This window comes from Paramisgurnus dabryanus, chromosome 21 (genome assembly GCF_030506205.2).
Source record: "Paramisgurnus dabryanus chromosome 21, PD_genome_1.1, whole genome shotgun sequence".
Lineage (NCBI taxonomy): Eukaryota > Metazoa > Chordata > Actinopteri > Cypriniformes > Cobitidae > Paramisgurnus > Paramisgurnus dabryanus.
The window spans coordinates 2,010,977-2,032,384 of record NC_133357.1 but is presented as its reverse complement, the minus strand read 5'-3'; the positions used below and the strand labels follow the sequence as shown (position 1 = coordinate 2,032,384).

At 37.3% G+C, this 21,408-nt stretch overlaps 1 protein-coding gene across 2 annotated transcripts in view; it reads right to left on the bottom strand.

Annotated features, from left to right (window-relative positions):
- Positions 1-654: 654 nt before the first annotated feature.
- plxna1a (plexin A1a) overlaps positions 655-21,408 on the bottom strand; it is a 265,890-nt gene continuing 245,136 nt past the window's right edge. For both annotated transcript variants that reach the window (XM_065285365.1, XM_065285366.1), the window contains exons 24-32: positions 20,393-20,539; positions 17,405-17,564; positions 16,584-16,687; positions 14,732-14,828; positions 10,596-10,786; positions 9,578-9,747; positions 9,280-9,492; positions 7,318-7,468; positions 655-4,271 (exon numbers count right to left, since the gene is read on the bottom strand). In XM_065285365.1, coding sequence (XP_065141437.1) covers positions 4,176-4,271; positions 7,318-7,468; positions 9,280-9,492; positions 9,578-9,747; positions 10,596-10,786; positions 14,732-14,828; positions 16,584-16,687; positions 17,405-17,564; positions 20,393-20,539 — 1,329 coding nt within the window. In that variant the 3' untranslated portion in view covers positions 655-4,175. The remainder of the gene's footprint in view (positions 4,272-7,317; positions 7,469-9,279; positions 9,493-9,577; positions 9,748-10,595; positions 10,787-14,731; positions 14,829-16,583; positions 16,688-17,404; positions 17,565-20,392; positions 20,540-21,408) is intronic.

The window sequence follows — 21,408 nt, the reverse complement described above, 5'->3', positions numbered from 1 at the left end:
TCATTGTCACGGATCTCCGCATTTTTCCGTGTCTGTACCACAGACTTTCTTTTCCGTGTCAGTTTCACGTATTGGTTACTCAATTTTTCCTATTTTTAAACCATTTTCGCGTGGGTTTGGGGTTAGATTTGGGGTTTGGGTTAGGATGACACTTTAACTATTGGTTTATACAATTTTTTTCCAGATTTTTAAACAATTGTTGCCTGACGTTAAGGTTAGAGTTGGGTTTGGGTTAGGATGTCATTTTATGTAACAAAGTCGTTGTAACCCCAAACCCACGTGAAAATTGTAAGAAAATACTAAAAACAATTGAGTAACCAATACGTGACACTGACACAGAAAAGAAAGTCCGTGGTACGGACACGGTAAAATGCGGAGATCCGTGACAATGACACGGATAAATGAGCAAAATATTCTGTGACTATAACACAAAAATTCATGAGATCAGGTTGGGTAACAGCGAGGTTCGGCAATTTTACTTTTGAAAGTCATGAAATACATACGAATTCAAGTGAGATCAAGCGGATTTATTTTTTTAAGTATAGTGATTATTTGTTATAAATTATGTAATTTTCAATTTTTTCACTGTTTGTCACTGTTCGAGACTTTAGGACCCCATTGTATGTCAAAGAACAAAACATTCAAACTTCAAAGTTTAGCGAAAAATGTTTAATCTCTCCTTGATGCATGTGTTTATTTACACATAATAAATTTGCAAAATAGGAAAGAGCACAATATTTACACAATGAGCGTTTAACAGCCAACCTGTCACAGTTGATTCAAGTCTGAAACTCTTCAAAAGGTATCAGAATTAATAAAGTATTAAAATTCTTCAGTTATTTTCTTCGAAATCTACATGCTCACATTTTGTTCCTACGCTTAAATTAATTCATCCTTCAAAGAGGATTTTTCAAAACATAAGCAGAAATTAAAAACTGAAAATTAAGAGGTTGGTATTTCTAAGAACGAAGGCGTGGTCAGACAGTGATAGAGAACCAGATGGGAAGAGATGGATTGTGGGTAATGGAAGGGTCAGTGGTGGCCGAGAGATGAGGAGCTGACAAGGCACTCTGTGCAGAAACGAAAGCTCTTTGATCTCTAAAACACCTTCTGTCCGGCTTTCCCCTTCATCTACAACTGAAATCTAGTGAATGAAATCAAAATGTTTTTGTTCCTGTACTCAAAATAAGTCACCGTTCCCAAAACAAGCAGTGTAAAATGAGAAGCAATCACTTAAATACTTTGCACACCAAAATCTTGGAAATTTTAGAGCATCTCTGAAGAGTTCACACATGTTCCACAACTCATCAAAAACATCGAAAATCAAAGTAACACTGCATAAAAATAAATTTGAATGAAAAGAGAATAGACAACATCATAGTGAAACACATGTCCTGAGACATTACATTGCAACCAGCTGTTTTACAATCACCATCACCAAAGTCCTGCTAAAGTAGCACAAAGCAAAGCACATCAACATATTTTTTTTCCATCTGGAAAGCTACAATAGAAAATAAAATTGCCCGGAGTATAGTTAGTTTTTTACGTGTACGTTCACGGTCGAACGCACAGCCTTGCAAAGCATAGTTTGTTTGACATAGACATTCGACGCATACGCATTGTGACAAAACGCGTAGCCTACGTGTAAAAAGTAAGTACAGTGCGAGCATATTCTGATGTCAAATTCTGTACGCGGACCCTCGCGTATGCGTAAAAACTCAACTATACTTCTAGCTTAAATGTTGGGATGAAGAATGAAAATCGTCCGCTTTTGGAACGCAAGTAGAAGAGCATGCTTGTATTTTCAAATAACGTGGCCTCACCTGTAGCGTAGAAACATGCAGAAACTAATTTACTAGAAATTAAATACAGATATTACAAAAGCGTACAGATAAAGGGTAAGACGTCGACCCTCTACTTAAAATTAAGACGGATAACAGTAGTATACTAAGAACAAATGTTCACATTCAAGTCGTCTTGAATGTAGCTTCTTTTGCTAAAATAATGTATGCGATGTATGAGAGCCAACATCAAACATGCGAGCAAAATAAAAACAATCAAATAATCCGTGTGAAGTAAAATCCCGGTGAACATTTCTACGGAAGAGTTTTGGAGACCTGCTCCCAGTTGATTAGGAGAAATTTGCAATGACAAATTCAATAACATAAATAAATAAATCTGTAAATGAACGATTCTTTTAATACTTTTCTAGCTGAAACGAACCCTGATGTCTGGCTGTATCGAGGTAAAGCGAGCGAGAAAACGTCGGATTTTCAGTTTGTGTGACTCACTATCGTTCTCTTCGGGTCTCTGACCTAAATCTTTCAAAGACGTTTCTATCACATCTCAGAAAGTCTTCTTCTTTAATCTCGGTGGAAACCGAAAGCAAAAGAGGCTTTCTCTTGTTTGAACATGACTGACTGCTGCAGCACATGAAAGCCAGTCACCGCCATACAGACCCTCGCGCGGCTATCGACATTCTCGAGAGAGAAGATAAAGAGAAACTCCAAAACAAGCAGGATGGCGAAGAAAAGTTAAGCAGAGGGGAAGAGCTTGACTTTATCGAATTCATACCCCTGAAGAGATTCACATTTGTAACATTGCAATTCACAACTCCAAATAATCATCATTACACTCAAAGTTCGTGTTGAAAAGAGACAGATGGGGCGTGATGGACGAAAGAAATATCCAGAAAAAAACTAATTAAGGGAAAAAAAATGCCAAGTAGCTTATGAGCTTAAAAAATATCACCGGCCATAATGGCTTTTTAAGAACATGATAAAAGTTTTATTTTCTTTTTGTGAGCTTAAAATCAACTTCTAGCTTAAGTACCTGTTTTTTTTTTTTGGAATGGGTAAATTCAGCACATTCAGGACCATTCAGCTCAAACAAGTGCTTGGTACCACAGTTTTCATTACACTTCCAAAAATTAAGAGCAGAGAAAAGTTTGTGGGAACTGCATGGAAAAAACAAACATTTAATGCCGAATGTCAGCGAACCTTCTCGTACGGCATTAAATTGCAAAGTACGATATCAAACAGTAACACATTCGTCGGTTTTTCAACCTTACGTTTTCCTTCATTAAACCAATGTGCTTTGTGCAAAAATATACTGGTTTCGTACGAGTCTCCGAGTGCCATTTCCGTCATATGCCTAAAATGATGAAAACGAACGTTTGATTTGAAAAGGACCGTTTTCCAAATTTGTCGCTCCGAAAGTCGCAGATGTGGCTTTCGTACTAAAACCATATTAACGATAAAGCTGAAATAAAAATGCGTATAAACACACATTCGACCGTTAACCGAACAATGAAACCCTTTTGGTGAGGACGGTTCCCTCTAAAAACACCTAGGTACCACATGGGAACACGTTTGTTCTTTTTGCACATATTTTCACTCTTAGTTCTTCAGTCACTAGGGTAGTCAACATTTAAATCATAGCACATTTTATCTAAAGTAAATCGTTTTTTCCACTAAACAACATTCAAATAAAACATGGCACAGGACAGATTTTTTTCTAGGTTTTTTCATAGTTCAGTCTTTGCTTCACATATCAAATTCATCTTTTATTCTTTTCTATGTTAAAATGGAAAACTTTGTACGCTTCACTCTTTTTTTTTTTGTATAAAAATGCAATTGTATTTATATATCTATACACATTTATATATATATTTATATCATTTTCATTTGTTGTAGTTCCTGTAAATTGTGCAAATTCAGCAGTAACACAAGTGGCAGGAGACTGTCGTGAGCGAGACGTTCGATGAACCCGAAGGGGGGGACGTCGAAAATAAGCGCTAAACAAAATGGCGTACGTAAAAGTTCACCGCTTTGTGGACTTTAAAGTCTTCAGGCTCGTAATACAACACATCCTCGGTGAGTAAAAGCACACACGACCGTGGCTCAACACACACACGCACTATAAAATAACGAAACATCGGCCACAAAATCCTACTGGTTGGACATCACGTCCAGGGAGACATTCTGGTGTGTGTGTTGAGTTCAATGGAAGTGATGAAAGAGGATTTCCATCCTGGGCTGAGCGTCTCCAGTGTACTGCTTCTGTCGTTGCAGTCCGTCAGCTTGTGTGTATGCTTGTGTGTGTGTGGGAGTGGCTTGGGGCGGGGCAAGGAGGTTGGAGGGGGCGGGGCTGAGGTGGGCGGAGAGAAGGGGTCCTCAGCTTGTCAGAGCCATGGTGTCGATAACTTGTTCCAGTTTACTGCGCAGTCTTTGTCGCCGGGATAACTCGTCTTTCTGTAGTGCTGAAAGGATCTGTATAAGATAAAAAGTTGCATTAAGAAAAGACTTTTGATATATGATATTTATGCATATGGAAGATGCTTTTATCCAAAGTGCGTGCATTTGTGGGATTCGACCTACAACTTAATAAAAATTTACCAATTATCCCACATCACTCTAAACCTGTTTCTCAACAACACTACATACTGAGACACATCTGCACGTACATCTGCGCAATTTAACAAAAGATTGTGACTAAAAGTATAGAGGAAATTTAAAAAGACAAGGAACAGAAACACCCTCAGCGCCGGATAATGGACTCCTAATTTCCCTCCTGTTTTCACGTAGGTTCAATGAGGATGTTCACGTGGACACATGTGCATCTGGATAATAAAGACTAATGAACATAAACGGGTGTTTAAAACGCAACCAGCTGCAGTGTATTAACGTCAGACGGCGAGAGAGGAAGAGAGAGAGAGAGATAAAGCGAGTGCTTGATGAGTTGTGTTTGAACTAAAATCTCCCAAAGGTAAGGAAACAGAGGACGGAAATGAAATCGTTTCAAAGAAACTGAGCCGGCTGCTAACTACAGACACCTTTTTATATCTGCTTAATGGATGGAGAAACACAGTTGTAAATGTAGGAACAATTAAGCAGACCCACTGTGTCTATTTCTTTCACTGTAATAAAGACACACACACACACCGTTTCATTTCTGTATGAGGTAGAAGTAAATGGTCTCCTTCGGCGGCTCATTATCTCTCATTTATCCGTGCTGGCTGGAATGAGTCACTGGTTTTGACACATGATCTCTTGTGTGCCGTCAGTTGACGTTTCGTGTAAAGGCCCATGTGGAGGACACTGTATCCCAGTGTTTTTGTATCAAGCCTGTTCGATTTTACAATTTTAACAGCATGTAAGGTATTTCTCGAAGTGAAAAGAACATATAATATTTTCCTCCATCGGATTTCTTATACACCAATTGCTATTTTTATAAAACGAGTATTATGCAGTATGTATTATATGGTTTATAGTACGCACATTTTCTGTATTAAATGCCTGGATGACAGCATCAAGCCAGTAGTACAGTAAGTTTTTTACGTATACGCGATCGTACGCAGAAAGTCGAACTCACAGCCTTGCAAAGCATAGTTTATTTGACTTGTACGTGTACACAGACATTCAACACATGCGCATTGTGAAAAAAATGCGGGACCAAGCATACAAAAATACTACTATTCTGCCTCACATGCACTGTACAAAGTATGTACGACTATTAAAATCCCGTGGTCTGCGTACTATTCTGATGACAAAATTTGCCTCACGCGCACTGTACAAAATACGCACGGCTACAAAAATCCCGTGGTCTGCGTACTATTCTGATGACGAAATTTGTGTCACGAACACAGTACAAAGTACACAGGGTTACAAAAATCCCGTGGTCTGTGTACTATTCTGACAACTAAATTTGCTTCATGCCCACTGTACAAAGTATGCAGGGTTACAAAAATCCAGTGGTCTGCGTACTATTCTGATGGAGAAATTAGCATCACCCACACTGTATAAAGTTTGTACGGCTATTAAAATCCCGTGGTCTGCGTACTATTTTGAAGACGAAATGTACAAAAGTCACGCGCACTGTATAATGTACATACGGCTATTAAAATCCCGTGGTCTGTGTACTATTCTCATGACGAAATTTGCCTCACCCGCACTGTATAAAGTACGTACGGCTATTAAAATCCCGTGGTCTGTGTACTATTCTGATGACGAAATTTGCTTCATGCGCACTGTACGAAGTACACAGAGTTACAAAAATCCCATGATCCATGTACTATTCTGATGATGAATTTTGCTTCATGCGCACTGTACAAAGTACGTATGGCTACAAAAATAACTTGATCTGCGTACTATTCTGAAGGCGAGATTTACCTCATGCGCACTGTAAAAAGTACGTACGGCTATTAAAATCCCGTGGTCTGCGTACTATTCTGATGACAAAATTTGCCTCACGCGCACTGTACAAAATACGCACGGCTACAAATATCCCGTGGTCTGCGTACTATTCTGATGACGAAATTTGCTTCATGCGCACTGTACAAAGTACACAGGGTTACAAAAATCCAGTGATCTGCGTACTATTCTGATGACGAAATTTGCTTCATGGCATGCACACTATACAGAGTCCGCAGGGTTACAAAAATCCAGTGGTCTGTGTACTATTCTGATAACGAAATGTGTGTCACGCACACTGTACAAAGTACACAAGGTTACAAAAATCACGTGGTTTGCGTACTATTCTGATAACAAAATTTGTGTCACGCACACTGTAAAAAGTACGCACGGCTACAAAAATCCCATGGTCCGTGTACTATTCTGATGACAAAATTTGTGACTTTACACAAAACATTGACTGACAACTAGGGATGCACCGATACCGATACTGGTATCGGGTATCGGCCTCGATACCACATTTTCTAAAGTACTCGTACTCGTTAAAAGTCCCCCGATACCTGGAATCGATACCACGGTCTGAGAAATGTCTATGTTTAAGCGGTGTGTAAGGGATTAATGCCGCTTGTGTTGTCCAAAGAGGCAGAGTTTACAACAAACTGGAAAACTAGTCCTTTGTTTTTTTGTTAAATTATATGACTAAAGCCGTTACCTGTAAATTTAAATAATGTTTTTTTATTAAGTACTCGGTATCGGCAAGTACTGAAATGCAAGTACTTGTACTCGTACTCGTATTCCAAAAAAGTGGTATCGGTGCATCACTACTGACAACACAACAATGCTAACAGCACAGTTGACACTTTCACAGTACAAAAAACAAATACTATGGAAGTCAATGGGTACTGTTCATCTGTACGTTTACCATCATGTATCAAAATATCTTCTTTGTGTATAACATATAAAGAAACTCACACAGGTTTTGAACCACATGAGGGTGAGTAAATGACATCCGATTTTTCATTTTTGGGTGAACTATCCCTTTAAAACTCCAAAAATAGCATGCATACCGGGCACACTGGGCAGTATGATATCTGTTAGTATGCCACTTTCTTTCATCTGTACTCACCTCATCTTTGTACTTGATGATGTAAGAGTAGATCTCGTGGAGGGCGCTCATGCTGTTGAACTGGCTCAGATGCAGTCTGGACTGCTCGGCGAGATATGCACTCATGTCCTGATCGCTGATGGCAGGCATTCGTGCAATGTCTGAGTAATACCTGCAGGACCACAAAGCAGACAGTGCAACATCAGGGTGCTGGTGAGGGAGCGATTGCACACTGATTTCAGGTGAATTTGTGGCATTTCCACAGTTTCAAAGGAGAGGGGCAAAAACAGGCAAGTAGACTAGCTGGTGAGGCAAAATATGTGCAATATAAAGATCTCAGAGAGAAATAATAATCCTTTGTGACAAGACCAGCTTACATCACACCATGTTCGTTATGACAAATAGTAGGAATTTGAGCTGATTTGAACAAGACCACTAACACACTGGTTTTACTACAGTAACCATTTTTTACTGTAGTAAAACCAGTGTGTTTTGTTTCTATTTGTTATCAATCAATACATACAAATTAGTGGTTTTATAGCGGTTACACTGCAAAAAATGATTTTCAGTAAAAATATCTAAAAATTCTTAAATTAAGATGCTTTTTCTTGATGAGCAAAACGACCCAAGAAAATAAGTCTAGTTTTTAGACCAAAAATATCAAATTTAAGTGATTTTGTGCATAAACAAGCAAAAAAAATCTGCCAATGGGGTAAGCAAATAATCTTGAACATTTTTCTTACACTGAAAAAAGTATTTTTGTCTTGTTTTCAGTAACAATATCTAAAAATTCTTAAATTAAGATGCTTTTTCTTGATGAGCAAAACGACAAAAAAATCTTGAAAATTTTTCTTAAACACTAAATTCAAGAAAAAATTCGTTTTGGCAGATTTTTTTGCTTGTTTTATACACAGAATCACTTAAATTTGATATTATTGGTCTAAAAACTAGACTTATTTTCTTCGGTCGCTTTGCTCATCAAGAAAAAGCATCTTAATTTAAGAATTTTTAGATATTTTTACTGAAAACAAGACAAAAATACTAAGATTTTTTTTTTAATCTGTTTTTGCAGTGTAATTTTTTTAGTGCACTTAATTCAAGAAAAATTCAAGAAAAAATAGCTTACCCCATTGGCAGATTTTTTTTGCTTGTTTTATGCGAAAAATCACTTAAATTTGATATTTTTGGTCTAAAAACTAGACTTATTTTCTTCGGTCGCTTTGCTCATCAAGAAAAAGCATCTTAATTTAAGAATTTTTAGATATTTTTACTGAAAACAAGACAAAAATACTAAGATTTTTTTTTTTAATCTTTTTTTGCAGTGTAATTTTTTAGTGCACTTAATTGAAGAAAAATTCAAGAAAAAATAGCTTACCCCATTGGCAGATTTTTTTTGCTTGTTTTATGCGAAAAATCACTTAAATTTGATATTTTTGGTCTAAAAACTAGACTTATTTTCTTGGGTCGTTTTGCTCATCAAGAAAAAGCTTCTTAATTTAAGAATTTTTAGATATTTTTACTGAAAACAAGACAAAAATACTAAGATTTTTTTTTTTAATCTTTTTTTGCAGTGTAATTTTTTAGTGCACTTAATTCAAGAAAAATTCAAGAAAAAATAGCTTACCCCATTGGCAGATTTTTTTTGCTCGTTTTATGCACAAAATCACTTAAATTTGATATTTTTGGTCTGAAAACTAGACTTATTTTCTTGGGTCGTTTTGCTCATCAAGAAAAAGCATCTTAATTTTTTTTAGATATTTTTACTGAAAACAAATCAAAAATACTAAGACATTTTTTCTTGAAAATATTTTTTTGCAGTGCACTATAAAAATAGTTAATTCTTGTAAGTACTTCAAGTCCTTCTTTGTCTCCATTCACCTGTCTTCATATATATAGTCTTACATCTCCAACAGTATAAATACATTGACATATTCCTTATACATTGACAAAATAAACAGTAAAATACAGTACAATCTTGGATACCTTTCTACCCAGTTCTTGTAGTTGGGAATATCTTTAGCATAGAGGAGTTTATTCGAGGGGGAATCTTTGCCCAGCTTGTGTTCGGATGTGGAGCAAGAGTCCATGAACGTTTGCGCCACAACAGACAGACAAGCGTCCGTGATGCTGTTCTTGTGAATGTCGAACACAAACTGAGGGTTCTTGATCACGTTCACCCAAAACCTCAATGGCAAACTGAGAATAAGAAGAGAGAGAAATGTAAATTATGAATGGGAGGTTGTTGTCCGCGCAAATAACAACAGAAAATGCCGCTTCCTACCAGTTGCTTTTCCAGGTGTGCCGAACATCTGAATCTGTGATTTGGTGTTTGTCCGCCTGTTCGTCCAAGAAATCGAACATATACTTGATGGCGAGAGGGAGGGCGCTGCCGCGGTGCGCTGTGCTGAATATCGTTTCGAACAAATCATCTACGAATTTTTGTAGCGTACCCTGTAGTGAGACAACAAAACGTAATAGTTAATGGAGACGTCTTATGGTTAGATCCTACTTGGGTAACAGCAAAGTGACAAAATGTTATTAGGGTGCACAGCCTATGAACAACAAAATCGTTCTTCCTCCATCTTGCTATTTTAACTGTATACATTATTTGCATTATCAATATTTGCATTTGCTGTTTATGACCCTATCACAACAGACCAACTTACATACTGTATTGTTTTAACCCATCAGTTAAAAACCGTGTAAGTAAATTACAGAAAATGAATTTTATTATTTAATTATTTGATTTTTACCACTTATATATTTATCACAAAGGATACTTTTCTAAATGTTAAAAACGCTAAATGCCATCGCGGATCCGAAGCAGAGGCGTCGGATTATTTGTCACTCCTGAGAGCGAGAGGAAAACAAGCTGTAGCTCTTGGATAATACGAAGCGTGTTGATTAGGATGCTGGTGTGCGTGTATGTGTGTTTGTGTGTGTGAGATAGACAGTCCCGGCATCCATTCAGCGCTCTGTCACCACGCACCATGAAACACTCGATCCACAACAAATTACCTGTCTCCTGCTGTTCTTCTCCTCCGCTCCAGCATTACATTTATCTATCGTTTTTTATTATGTATCAAAATTGACCACCCGAGAGGCTTGTAAACATATTCAGATTTCAATTTTTCCTCTCCTTACAATTAGGCGGCAAAGAAATAAGCTACAAGCCGGGGAAGAAGGGAGAGGGATGGAGAGGAAGATAAGGAATGAAAGAAATATGAGAAAGAAGACTAAATGTTAAAGGAACGGGCAGACATGATTGGATAGGTGTGCAAAAGGTCACGCAAACACACCTTGGTGGCCAGCAGTCGTGTCAAGTAGATCTCTGACACCATTTTGCTCCCACGGTCGCCCTCGCGTTGATCTGCGTGGTCGTGGTTTTTCACCAGGTGCCAGAGTTTGGTGCCGCTCTCCAGATCGGGCGTGATCATGGGCGTCCTGGACCGCAGACTGTCCGGACTGCTGGCCGTCCTCAACATGCTCTCTGAAGATAAAACATTATATATAATTTTAGCATTTTAAAGATGAGATAGACAATTCTGATTTGTTGATACATGCGTGAACGGCGACGCACTGCAAAATAGCAGATAGATGCACATCAAGTAAATGTTGCTGCATTGTTAAAAATTTTGCTAAAAAAACATTTTTACATGCTTTTTTAGGTTAAATAAAAACTAATAATTTTAAGTTGAATTAACTCAAAATTAAAGGCAACCATGTAAAGCAGGGGTTCTCAAAGTTTACATTCAAAGGTCCAAATCTGAATTCCCATAATTTTCATAGGTCCGGAAAAACTTTATGTAAATCATTTGTTTATATAACAAATCAACACAAATAGTTTGGGAAAAACATAAGTGTATTCTGCATTTAAAGTAAAAAAATTTTTTTTAAATAAACACAAGAAATATGCCAAAAGTAACCAGGTGCAAAATACAGAGCAACCTAATTAGAGAAATGGCACAGTTTGTTCTCCATCAGATGCATAAACCATGGCAAAAAAAGTGTGGTTGGTAGGCAGAGACACTGACCAAAATTAGGGGTGCACCTATAAATTGGCTGATGATGCATGCTTCTCAATGAATAAAGGTAAAATGCCGCTACATCCAAAAGCCAGGGGGCGCTCTTGGGCAGAAACTTAATATGTGCTGCAGACGAAGAACCAGACACACGGAGCTTCAGGAAATGTCTTAAGGATATATTTATATTGCTGTTCTTCAAACCTTTTCAGGTATTTTCATGATAATAAAGAATATGTATAAGATTATGTTTGACGAGTGTTGCTTTTTTAAATGAATGTTTTAAACGACTCAAACCAACAGTGAGCCGTAGTACATGAAGTAGCTGTGCATAATATCTGGGTGTGATGGCTACAGCGTCACACAGGAAATTTTTAAATAACTCGTTTTATTTTCGGACCAGAAATACTCTTAAATCTAAAAAGAAGAAAAAACTAAACGAATGGTTTACAAGTTTAATATGCAATTGTGAATTAGCAAATGCACACATTTAATCAATCACATAAGTTAGAAATTATTAATGCACTTGTAATATGAAGTGGACGCGGGTCCGGATCAAGTTGCCGTCGGGTCCGGATCCGGACCGGAGTCCGGACTTTGAGAACCCCTGATGTAAAGAGTAAGAAAGTCTTTTATTTCATATATTATGTATTTTATTTTAATTTTATGTTTTATTTTATATTTTTTATATATTACTTTATTGTATTATATAATTATTTTACTTTATTTTATTATATTTTTTTTATTTTAATTTTATTTTGTATTTTATTTTGTATTTTATTTTATATATTACACGACAAAACAAGTGTTTATTCTCAATATTTCAATTAATAAATCAAACTATTAACATATTTTTATACTGTGTTTTTTGTATTAGTGGTATAATATAGCAATTAGCCTACTGAAGCTGTGTGTTATTATAATTTTACCACGGTAACAAGGATTTTAGTGACTCTCCTTTATATTGTGCTTGAAAACCAATTATCTGCAGTGATTTTTTATATTTTATATTATTTTATTTTATTTTATTGTATATTTTATTTAAAATTTTATTTTGTTTTATATACATGACAGAACAAGTGTTTATTCTCAATATTTAAATTAATAAATCAATAATAAAAAAAAAACGATTAACATATTTTTGTAATGTAGTGGTATAATATAGCAATTAGCCGACTGAAGCTGTTTGTTATCATTATTAACAAGGATTTTAGTGACTGCTTTATACCGTCCTTGGGAAAACCATTTACTTGCAGTGAAGTAGCTGTAAGACACAACTTACTCACTTACTGCTGTTATTTTACCAAACTATGCTATATGGATGGTACAGTATTAAACCTACAGATTAAGAGCCTTCATCAATATAAAATAAAAGACATACTGTATCAACAGTCATAAATCAGAGCGCACGATTCTTCCTATCTGATGAGAAGTCGGCTGCTAAATACCCAGGAGTTACCCATCAAAGATGGGAGCAGAAAGTAGCCGGGATCCTGGCTAATGGATGGTTAAGCACAGTAATCTGTCTGAGGATGAGGCATTCTGGGTAAGGATCGTTTCGTGTGGATGCCCTAAACTACAATGAATACACCGCATGTGTGGAATCCATCAAAAACTCCCTCAGGTTTCCTCGATCCTTAGGTGGCAAGTGGGTGTGAGAGATAGAGTCTAGTTAATCAGTCATAGACCGGCAAGCCGGGGTACTCCAAAGAAACTGCTACTGTACAGTACGTTTATTCAATTTCTTGCAGAGGTGTTTATTACAGAAAAACGTAATGGCTAAAACGTAAATAAATAATATAATAAATGTTTCTGAATCAAATAAGAGACCTGGAATACTAAGAACATTTAAACGTGGCTGAAAACGCCAGGCGGACGCCAACTGTGAGCGCTTACCAGCGTATATATTTAGTTAAGAACTTTGGTTGTTATAATACTTTCTATTTTGTTTATCAGTTGTTGTACGTTGCACTGGTTGGTTGTTGTGGTATTTGTCCCGCCCCTCCTTCACTATGATTGGACAGCTGAGTAAAAAGTGACATTGACAAGCGGAGCGTTTCACCCAATTGATCATTTTATAAGCGGACAAAACCGCTGCCAGCTGCTGGCTTTTTTAAAGCACGCCACTTCCGTTGAAAACAATTGAAAACATACACAGTTCGCAGAATAAAACACCTTGGCTACGGCTGTTCATTGGACCGAATGCGTCAAATAGAGCCGCCATCTTGACACAGGGGAGCCCCGCATCAGCGTCGTTGTAAGCAATGGTGTAAATGAAATAAAATCACCATAAATCGTCATGAATGCCATTTTTTAGTTTTTCTTTTGGTTCGTTTCAATGTATTTAGCATTGAGTCCAAAAACATTTAAGTTTTGATATTATGAAAATCTACTTTTTCTAACTTTAATGCACAGTGCTAGTAGCGCTAACATCCATACGCAGTACAAAAGTCCGGCATCGTCCATGAATTCGAAGTACAGGCGGAAAGAGAAGCGTTACCTAGCTACTTCCTATAACAAGACCCCTGTTCCAAGATGGCGGCGGTTTTGACACATGCTTAGAACCCCAAGGCGACATCTAGTGTATATATCTACAGGCCGTATTAAGCATCACATTTTCCCCTATTCATAGTAATCGCAGTGCTCAATCTTGTTATATCCAATATCTTTGTGTCAGACTAATGTTAACCGACGGACGTAAATGCTGAAATTAACAAGAACTTAGGTTTATAATATAAGATATCAATAATATAACAAATTTTACTAAGGAAATCTGAGATAACTGAAAAGTCAATGCCAAAAAAGGGCCAAGGGCCAAAAAAGTGCCAACCTCCTGATGCTATGTGACTGCGCTAACTGCTGCCGTTTCCATGGCAACAAGTGGTACAACAATACTGTGTGTCCACTATCTGAGCACCCGCAGAATTATCAGCCATGAAGCTCTCTCTCAAAGGGAAATATAATGGACGTCTGCTACGAGAGAGCCACGGCTTGAGTAGATGTAATTCTACGGCAATCATGGATAGTCACTCCTGAGGAGAAGAGATGACATTAAACAAGCTTTTCTCTCTGAACCTCTTTTCTTTTTGGTGGAGAAACAAAACATAGTTCTGAGAGATGCTGCAATCATCACCTCTTATTCACACAAACACCCAAAGTGCTCGGAAAACAAAACAAAATCATCAGAAAGAATATCTGAAAGACGCCCAGCTCAGTGGCTTTTTGAAATCGAGTAAAGGGTACAAGATAGTGAAGAGGTGGAAAATGAAGGCCCTTGATCTCTGGTTCGATTTATAAACAACGTGTTTCGGTTTAATATGGCAAACATGATGTCTTACTTCTGAGGAGTGTCTCTGAGGGAAGAGACGTGAAGCTATGAGGAGAACATTAAAACAGAAAGAGCAGACGCTCACCGTATCTGCTGAGGGACTTGGTGAAGGTGGAGGAGTTTGAGATGTTGTACGCAGAGTTCTGCTTTGGCACAAGGGCGATGACAGACCCATCTGTTACCTGAGGACAATGAGTGACAACATTACTGTACGATACTCTGCAAACATTTACAAGTGTGTATTTGGCAGATGCTTTTATCCAAAGTGACTTATGGTGCATTAAGGCTATACATTTTATCAGTATGTGTGTTTTCAGGGAATCAAACTCATGAGCTTTGCACTGCTAACATGATTTTCTACCAGTTGAGCTACAGCGACATTAAAACATTCACCATCTAATTTCTGAAGTATCATGCCTATATGTATGTATATATTTATATATGTATATATAATAAATATTTACTATTTACTTTTTGTCGAGGTAAACAATATGAAGCTAACATCCAGGTTAGCTTTATTAACTACACTCAGGCTGTCTTGCATCTCACTTAGATAGGACAGACAGACAGAATAGATAGACATACACTATATATAAATAGATAGACAGACAGACACATAAATAGATAGACAGACAGACATAAAGGTGCGTAAATATATAATATGAATGGATGGATGATGGATGGATACTGTAGATAGACAGACAGACAGACAGACAGACAGACAGACAGACACTGTAGATAGATAGATAGATAGATAGATAGATAGATAGATAGACAGACAGACAGACAGACACTGTAGATAGATAGATAGACAGACAGACAGACAGACAGACAGACAGACACTGTAGATAGATAGATAGATAGATAGATAGATAGATAGATAGATAGACAGACAGACAGACAGACAGACAGACAGACAGACAGACAGACAGACAGACAGACACTGTAGATAGATAGATAGATAGATAGATAGATAGATAGATAGATAGATAGATAGATAGATAGATAGATAGATAGATAGATAGATAGATAGTCAGACAGACAGACAGACAGACAGACAGACAGACAGACACTGTAGATAGATAGATAGATAGATAGATAGATAGATAGATAGATAGATAGATAGATAGATAGATAGAGACACAGAGACAGAGACAGACAGACAGACAGACAGACAGACACTGTAGATAGATAGATAGATAGATAGATAGATAGATAGATAGATAGATAGATAGATAGATAGATAGATAGATAGATAGATAGATAGACACAGAGACAGAGACAGAGACAGAGACAGAGACAGACAGACAGACAGACAGACACTGTAGATAGATAGATAGATAGATAGATAGATAGATAGATAGATAGATAGATAGATAGATAGATAGATAGATAGATAGATAGATAGATAGATAGATGGTGGATGGATACTATAGATAGATGGATGCACAGATGGATGGATGGATGGATGGATAGATACTGAAAATATACACAGTGAATGGATGGATGATTTACAGACAGACAGACAGACACATAGATAAACAGACAGACAGACAGACATACAGACAGACATACAGATAGATACGGTTAATAGATACTGTGAATGGATGGATAAGATAGATAGATAGACAGACAGACAGATACTGTATATACTGTGAATGGATGGATGATAGACAGACAGACGGATGGACGGACAGACAGACAGATACTCTAGATAGATAGATAGATTGATGTATAGATACTGTAGATGGATAGACAGACAGACAGACAGAAAACATAACCACATACATAACAATATACACAAAACAAAACATACATAACGTGCAATGCAATAAATAAAGGCTGCAATGTCCAGAAATACACAAAAATACTCTGATTCAAAAAATAAGGACAGTATATCAACAGTGAAAAGATTCAGGTGTGGACCGTGACCGTACCTGATAGTGTGCGAGTGAGTTCAGCCGTTTCCAGTCATTATCAATTTTAGTGGTGACATCTTCATCCTGAAGAATGATCCGGGCCAGTCGCCCCTGTCGCCATTCTGCAACCGAGACAATAACAGATGAGCATGGCGAGTGTTTACACACATAAACATCCCTCCCACAACAAGGACGACCAACAACTTCCTTCCTTTTTAAAAGCCCCTGATCTCATTTGAAGCACATAACCTTACGCACACCTCGTCTAAACCGTTTCCTATCTGAAAAGATGTAAACACATCAGCTCTTTAAAGGTTCTATTAACAGAGGTGACCAGCATGATGTGAAACATAATGATACAGATCAAAAACAAGGTTACAAGTATGACTTTTACAAGTAACCTATTTCAGAAACAACCTTCGTGGTCGTGTTTGTTTGCTGTGGAGGGGGAGCTGCGGTTTCTCATTTCGAAACCCTGAAAGACAACTGCCACGGAGCAGAACGGACGTAGATGACGGTAGATCTCCACAACACATCTGATAACATCGCTCAATTTCAGGCAGATAGCAATCACACTGGCAAGTGCACTAGCTAATAGAATGTCGCTTGGCTGTGGATGATACGATTCGGCGTCTGTGCCCCTGGATCTCGTGACGGTGACATCAGCGCGCATTTACATCAAACCGCCGATAAGCTCCACAATTGCAGTAGCAGCTAAAAGTACACTCTATATATACAAGAGCATTTAATATTTAATTCATTTGTGTTTCTGTCTATCCAAACAACCATCATTTATCCATGCTAAAGTGCAAATGCTCCACCCGGCCGTCATATCTTACCCAGGTCCATATCTCCAGCTTTGGGTCTCTGTGAGTAAGGACTTCCTTTATACACGGCGTCCAGAAGCTTCTCCTTCACCTGGGTGATGGTGTCACAGTTCAGGCATTTCACCGTCACCTCCGGGCCGTTCTCGTTCTCTGGGTTCACGCAGTGCAGAGTCTGCCAAGAGAAAGTAATTGGGCTGAGTCAAGACGATTCATCATTAGTAGAAGCAAATCATTCGGCGTTAAAAGCGTTTAAAAGACGGCATTAATGATACAAATTATAACTATATTAATCACATTGCATGGCTGTCTGAAATATATTATTCTGGTCAATATTCGTTCATGGTTTATTAGTTTCGTGTCTGTACATTTTAATTTGCACATATGCCAAACTCTTTACAGCATATTCAAGTATACGTTTTTATCAGTACGTGCGTTCCCTAGGAATCAAATCCATGACCTTTGCGCTGCTAACAAGGGATCCATAGCGATTAATCGCAATTAATCTATAGAAGAATAAAAGTTTTTGTTTAAATCATATATGTGTGTTAACTGTAGGGCTGTAACGATTAATCGTGCAAATGTGAATTTTCTCAATTAATGAATTTTAACTATATTACGGTGAAATCTCGGCACATCCCAAAGCCAGGGGGCGCTCTCGTGCAGAAACTCCCTTTGTGCGACAGAAGTAGCAGCATTACAAATGCTATTCCAGGAAATGTCTATAAGGATATTCTTCAAATTGTTTCAGGTGTTTTCACGATAATAAAGAATATTTTGAATGATTTTGTTTAACGAGTGTTGCTTTTTTAAATGCAAGTTATAAACGACTCAGACTCATAATGATTTTAGATTGATAAATACTTCGTACTGACCAAAACACCGTAGTACACACACAAGCTGTGCATGAAACACAGAATTGATTAACACGGCATTTTTAATGGGACACGCGATTAATCGTTACAGCCCTAGTTAACGGTGTATAATAACTTTCTATAGATAAATGCACACACATGCAATGCATATATTTAAGAAATGTTTACATGTGTATATTAGGGCTGGGCAAAAAAAAAGATTTCTCGATTAATCATTATTTTTTATGTGGTCGATGAAGGCCACAAATCAATTTTTTCATATTTATTTTCGCAAACATTGAACGTAAAAATTTACGTTAATCTAATTACTAGTCTTCTCCGCTAGATGTCACACTCTTTTTGCCTTGCGCGATGTTACCAAGGAGCGAGAGGCGAGCCTGTCATTCATTAACTCTTTCCCCGCCATTGACGAGATATCTTGTCAATTAAGAGAAAACGCTTCCCCGCCAATGACGAGATTTTCCGTCTTTCCGCAATACCGCTATTATACTGAAAGCAGAGGGTCTGTTCTTTCATTTGGTATATTGTATGTTTATATATTTAAAGAAGAAAATTTTCTGGAAGGCATTAAACTTTGGTGAAAAACATGAAAAACGCTGGCGCTGGCTGGCAACTTTTTTTAAAAACGCTGGCGGTGAAAGAGTTAATTCAGTGCTTAAAATGGCAGTTTCAGGTGCTTCTTCGACGTTGATGCCAATCTTCACATAAAAAGTCAGAGGTATGGAAGCATTTTAGATTTCGCAAGCAAGACAACGACGATAGTGTTGTGGCTTTTAATTGCTTTTTATTAATCTTCCACTTGTAAACTTCTGTTCACTGTTCTTTTTTATAAATATAGTATTTGTATTAAATCCATATTCATTGAGTTGAATCGAGTTGATCCGAGAATCGGAAAATTGAATCGAAATCGAATCAATTTGATAGCGTTGTGAATCAAATTTGAATTGGTTTGGAACATCTGAATCGATACACAGCCCTAGTGTATATACATTTGTATATTTATGTATATATTTTTTTGTTTATGTATATAATTTATTTTCTTAAAATGATACATGCATGTATGCACATTTATATACATAATTATTATACACAGTTCACACACACACACACACATGACGTAAACAAAAACTTTTATTCTGCTATAGATTAATCGCAATTAATCGTTATGCAGGCCTACTTCCCCAACAACTAAGCTACAGAATCACTCTGTTGTCACTTTCTTCTCACATAATGAAAGTATTTTGAATTCAAGGCACAATATGGAGGATTTTTGCATAGAAATACCCAAATGACTAGCACAGTCTGACTTCTGACTTTGAAGCCCGAAAAAGTGCATCCATCCTTCGCAGAAGCAATCCACATTGGGTTAATTAAGGTCTTTTGAGGGTAATTATCCAATATTGTAAGAAAAATATCCATATTTTAGACTTTATAAACTATAATAACTAGCTTCCAGTAATGACGCCATCTTGGACTCACAACGCTAAAACTCCGTCATTACCAGAAGCTAGTTATTATATTTTATAAAGTTTAAAATATGGATTTTTTTTTAACAAAATTGCATCGATTACCCGCAAAAGACCTTTATTAACCTATTGGAGCTATGTGGATTACTTCTGTGAAGGATGAATGCATTTTTTGGGGTTTAAAGTCTTTTAAAAGTTTAAAGATTGTTCCCTGATCCCTGTTTTCTGTCATTATAAACCTTGGAAGAGCAAGGACATACTTAAATAGCTCCAAATATGCTCATCTGAAAGATGATTGATATGTATTTCAGATTGATGGTGAGTAAATCATGGGGTAATCTTGATATTTGGTTGGAGTGTGTCTTTAAGCCAGTCAATCTGTGACATATTTCATTACCTCATTCATGAGCATGATTTGGGAGTCCTGTCGGATCGATTCCTATCCACAATGAAGGTGACCAACTCACATTGTTCCACACTTTTTCACAGCGACATCAAGCTACACCATTGTGGTTGTTTAGCAACCACTATTGCCCAAAATTACATATTGTGTCTTTAAATCAATATTTTGTGTACAATTGTTTCTTTGGTCAACAGCATTAAGTAGGATAAAAGGTTGGGGTCATGATCACAAGGGTTAATACTCTTAAAGGTACACTGACCAGCGTCTTGTAGTCGATCTGTTGTCGGATGAGTTTGTCTTCACTAAGGGAGTATCTGGCCTCTCCTGTGATGGCGTCTATTGGGCCTTTTTCCATCTGTTGTTTCATAGCACAGTACAACATGAAGAGAGGCTCACCTGCACACTCCTGTAAAGAAAGAGAGAAAGATTAAAACACAACCACCATCTGTTAGTACCTCACATCGTCCCAGATATGTGTGATCTCATAAAAAGCAAAAGACAAAGCAAGCACGGAGACAATCAATAGCTCTTCTTTGCTTTCACAGCGACGGGCGGAGATAAAATGCATTTCAGGTATGTATATTGAGCAAAACTTGATTACTGATAAACTGCCACTTCAGATGTGAAAAACAAGCGGCTGTAATGGTGCAGCGCTTTCAAATAATCACAAGGACTTGCCAATCAATACAACCATTAGCCTCTCACACCCTCAAAAAGGCCCTCTCGAAAAAAGACAAAGAGTTTAAACGCAAGGTAGAGAGAGAAATGCTGGAGGTTAATGATTGGGAAGCACTTAAACCCCTATGTGAAATGAGAGAGAGAGACAGATTGATAGGTGCGCTCCAGGTTTTCAACATTAGCATAAACAACACCAAAAAAACATCTTTTTTAAAGTTTTTAGACTTAAAGTTTGTTGTTGTTTGATGTTAGCGCCCATAGCCTGACGTCTGCGGCAAACGTATCTTATTCTGGCGAGGTGGTTTGTTGGTTTACCTGGTATTTGTTTTATTCCATTCTAGGAACCTGATGAAGTGCATTGAAGCTGGACAATAACATTAGCCAACAGATTTAATTTCAATGAGGATGATGCAACATTTTTACCGTACATTAATGCATTTGGCAGACACTTTTATTCAAAACGGCATTTTATCAGTATATGTATTCCCTAGGAATCAAACCCATGACCTTTGCACTCCTAACAAAATGCTCTATCAAGTGAGCTACAGGTACTTTAGAAGCAATGGACTCTGACAGGCATTTGTTGATTTATAGTGG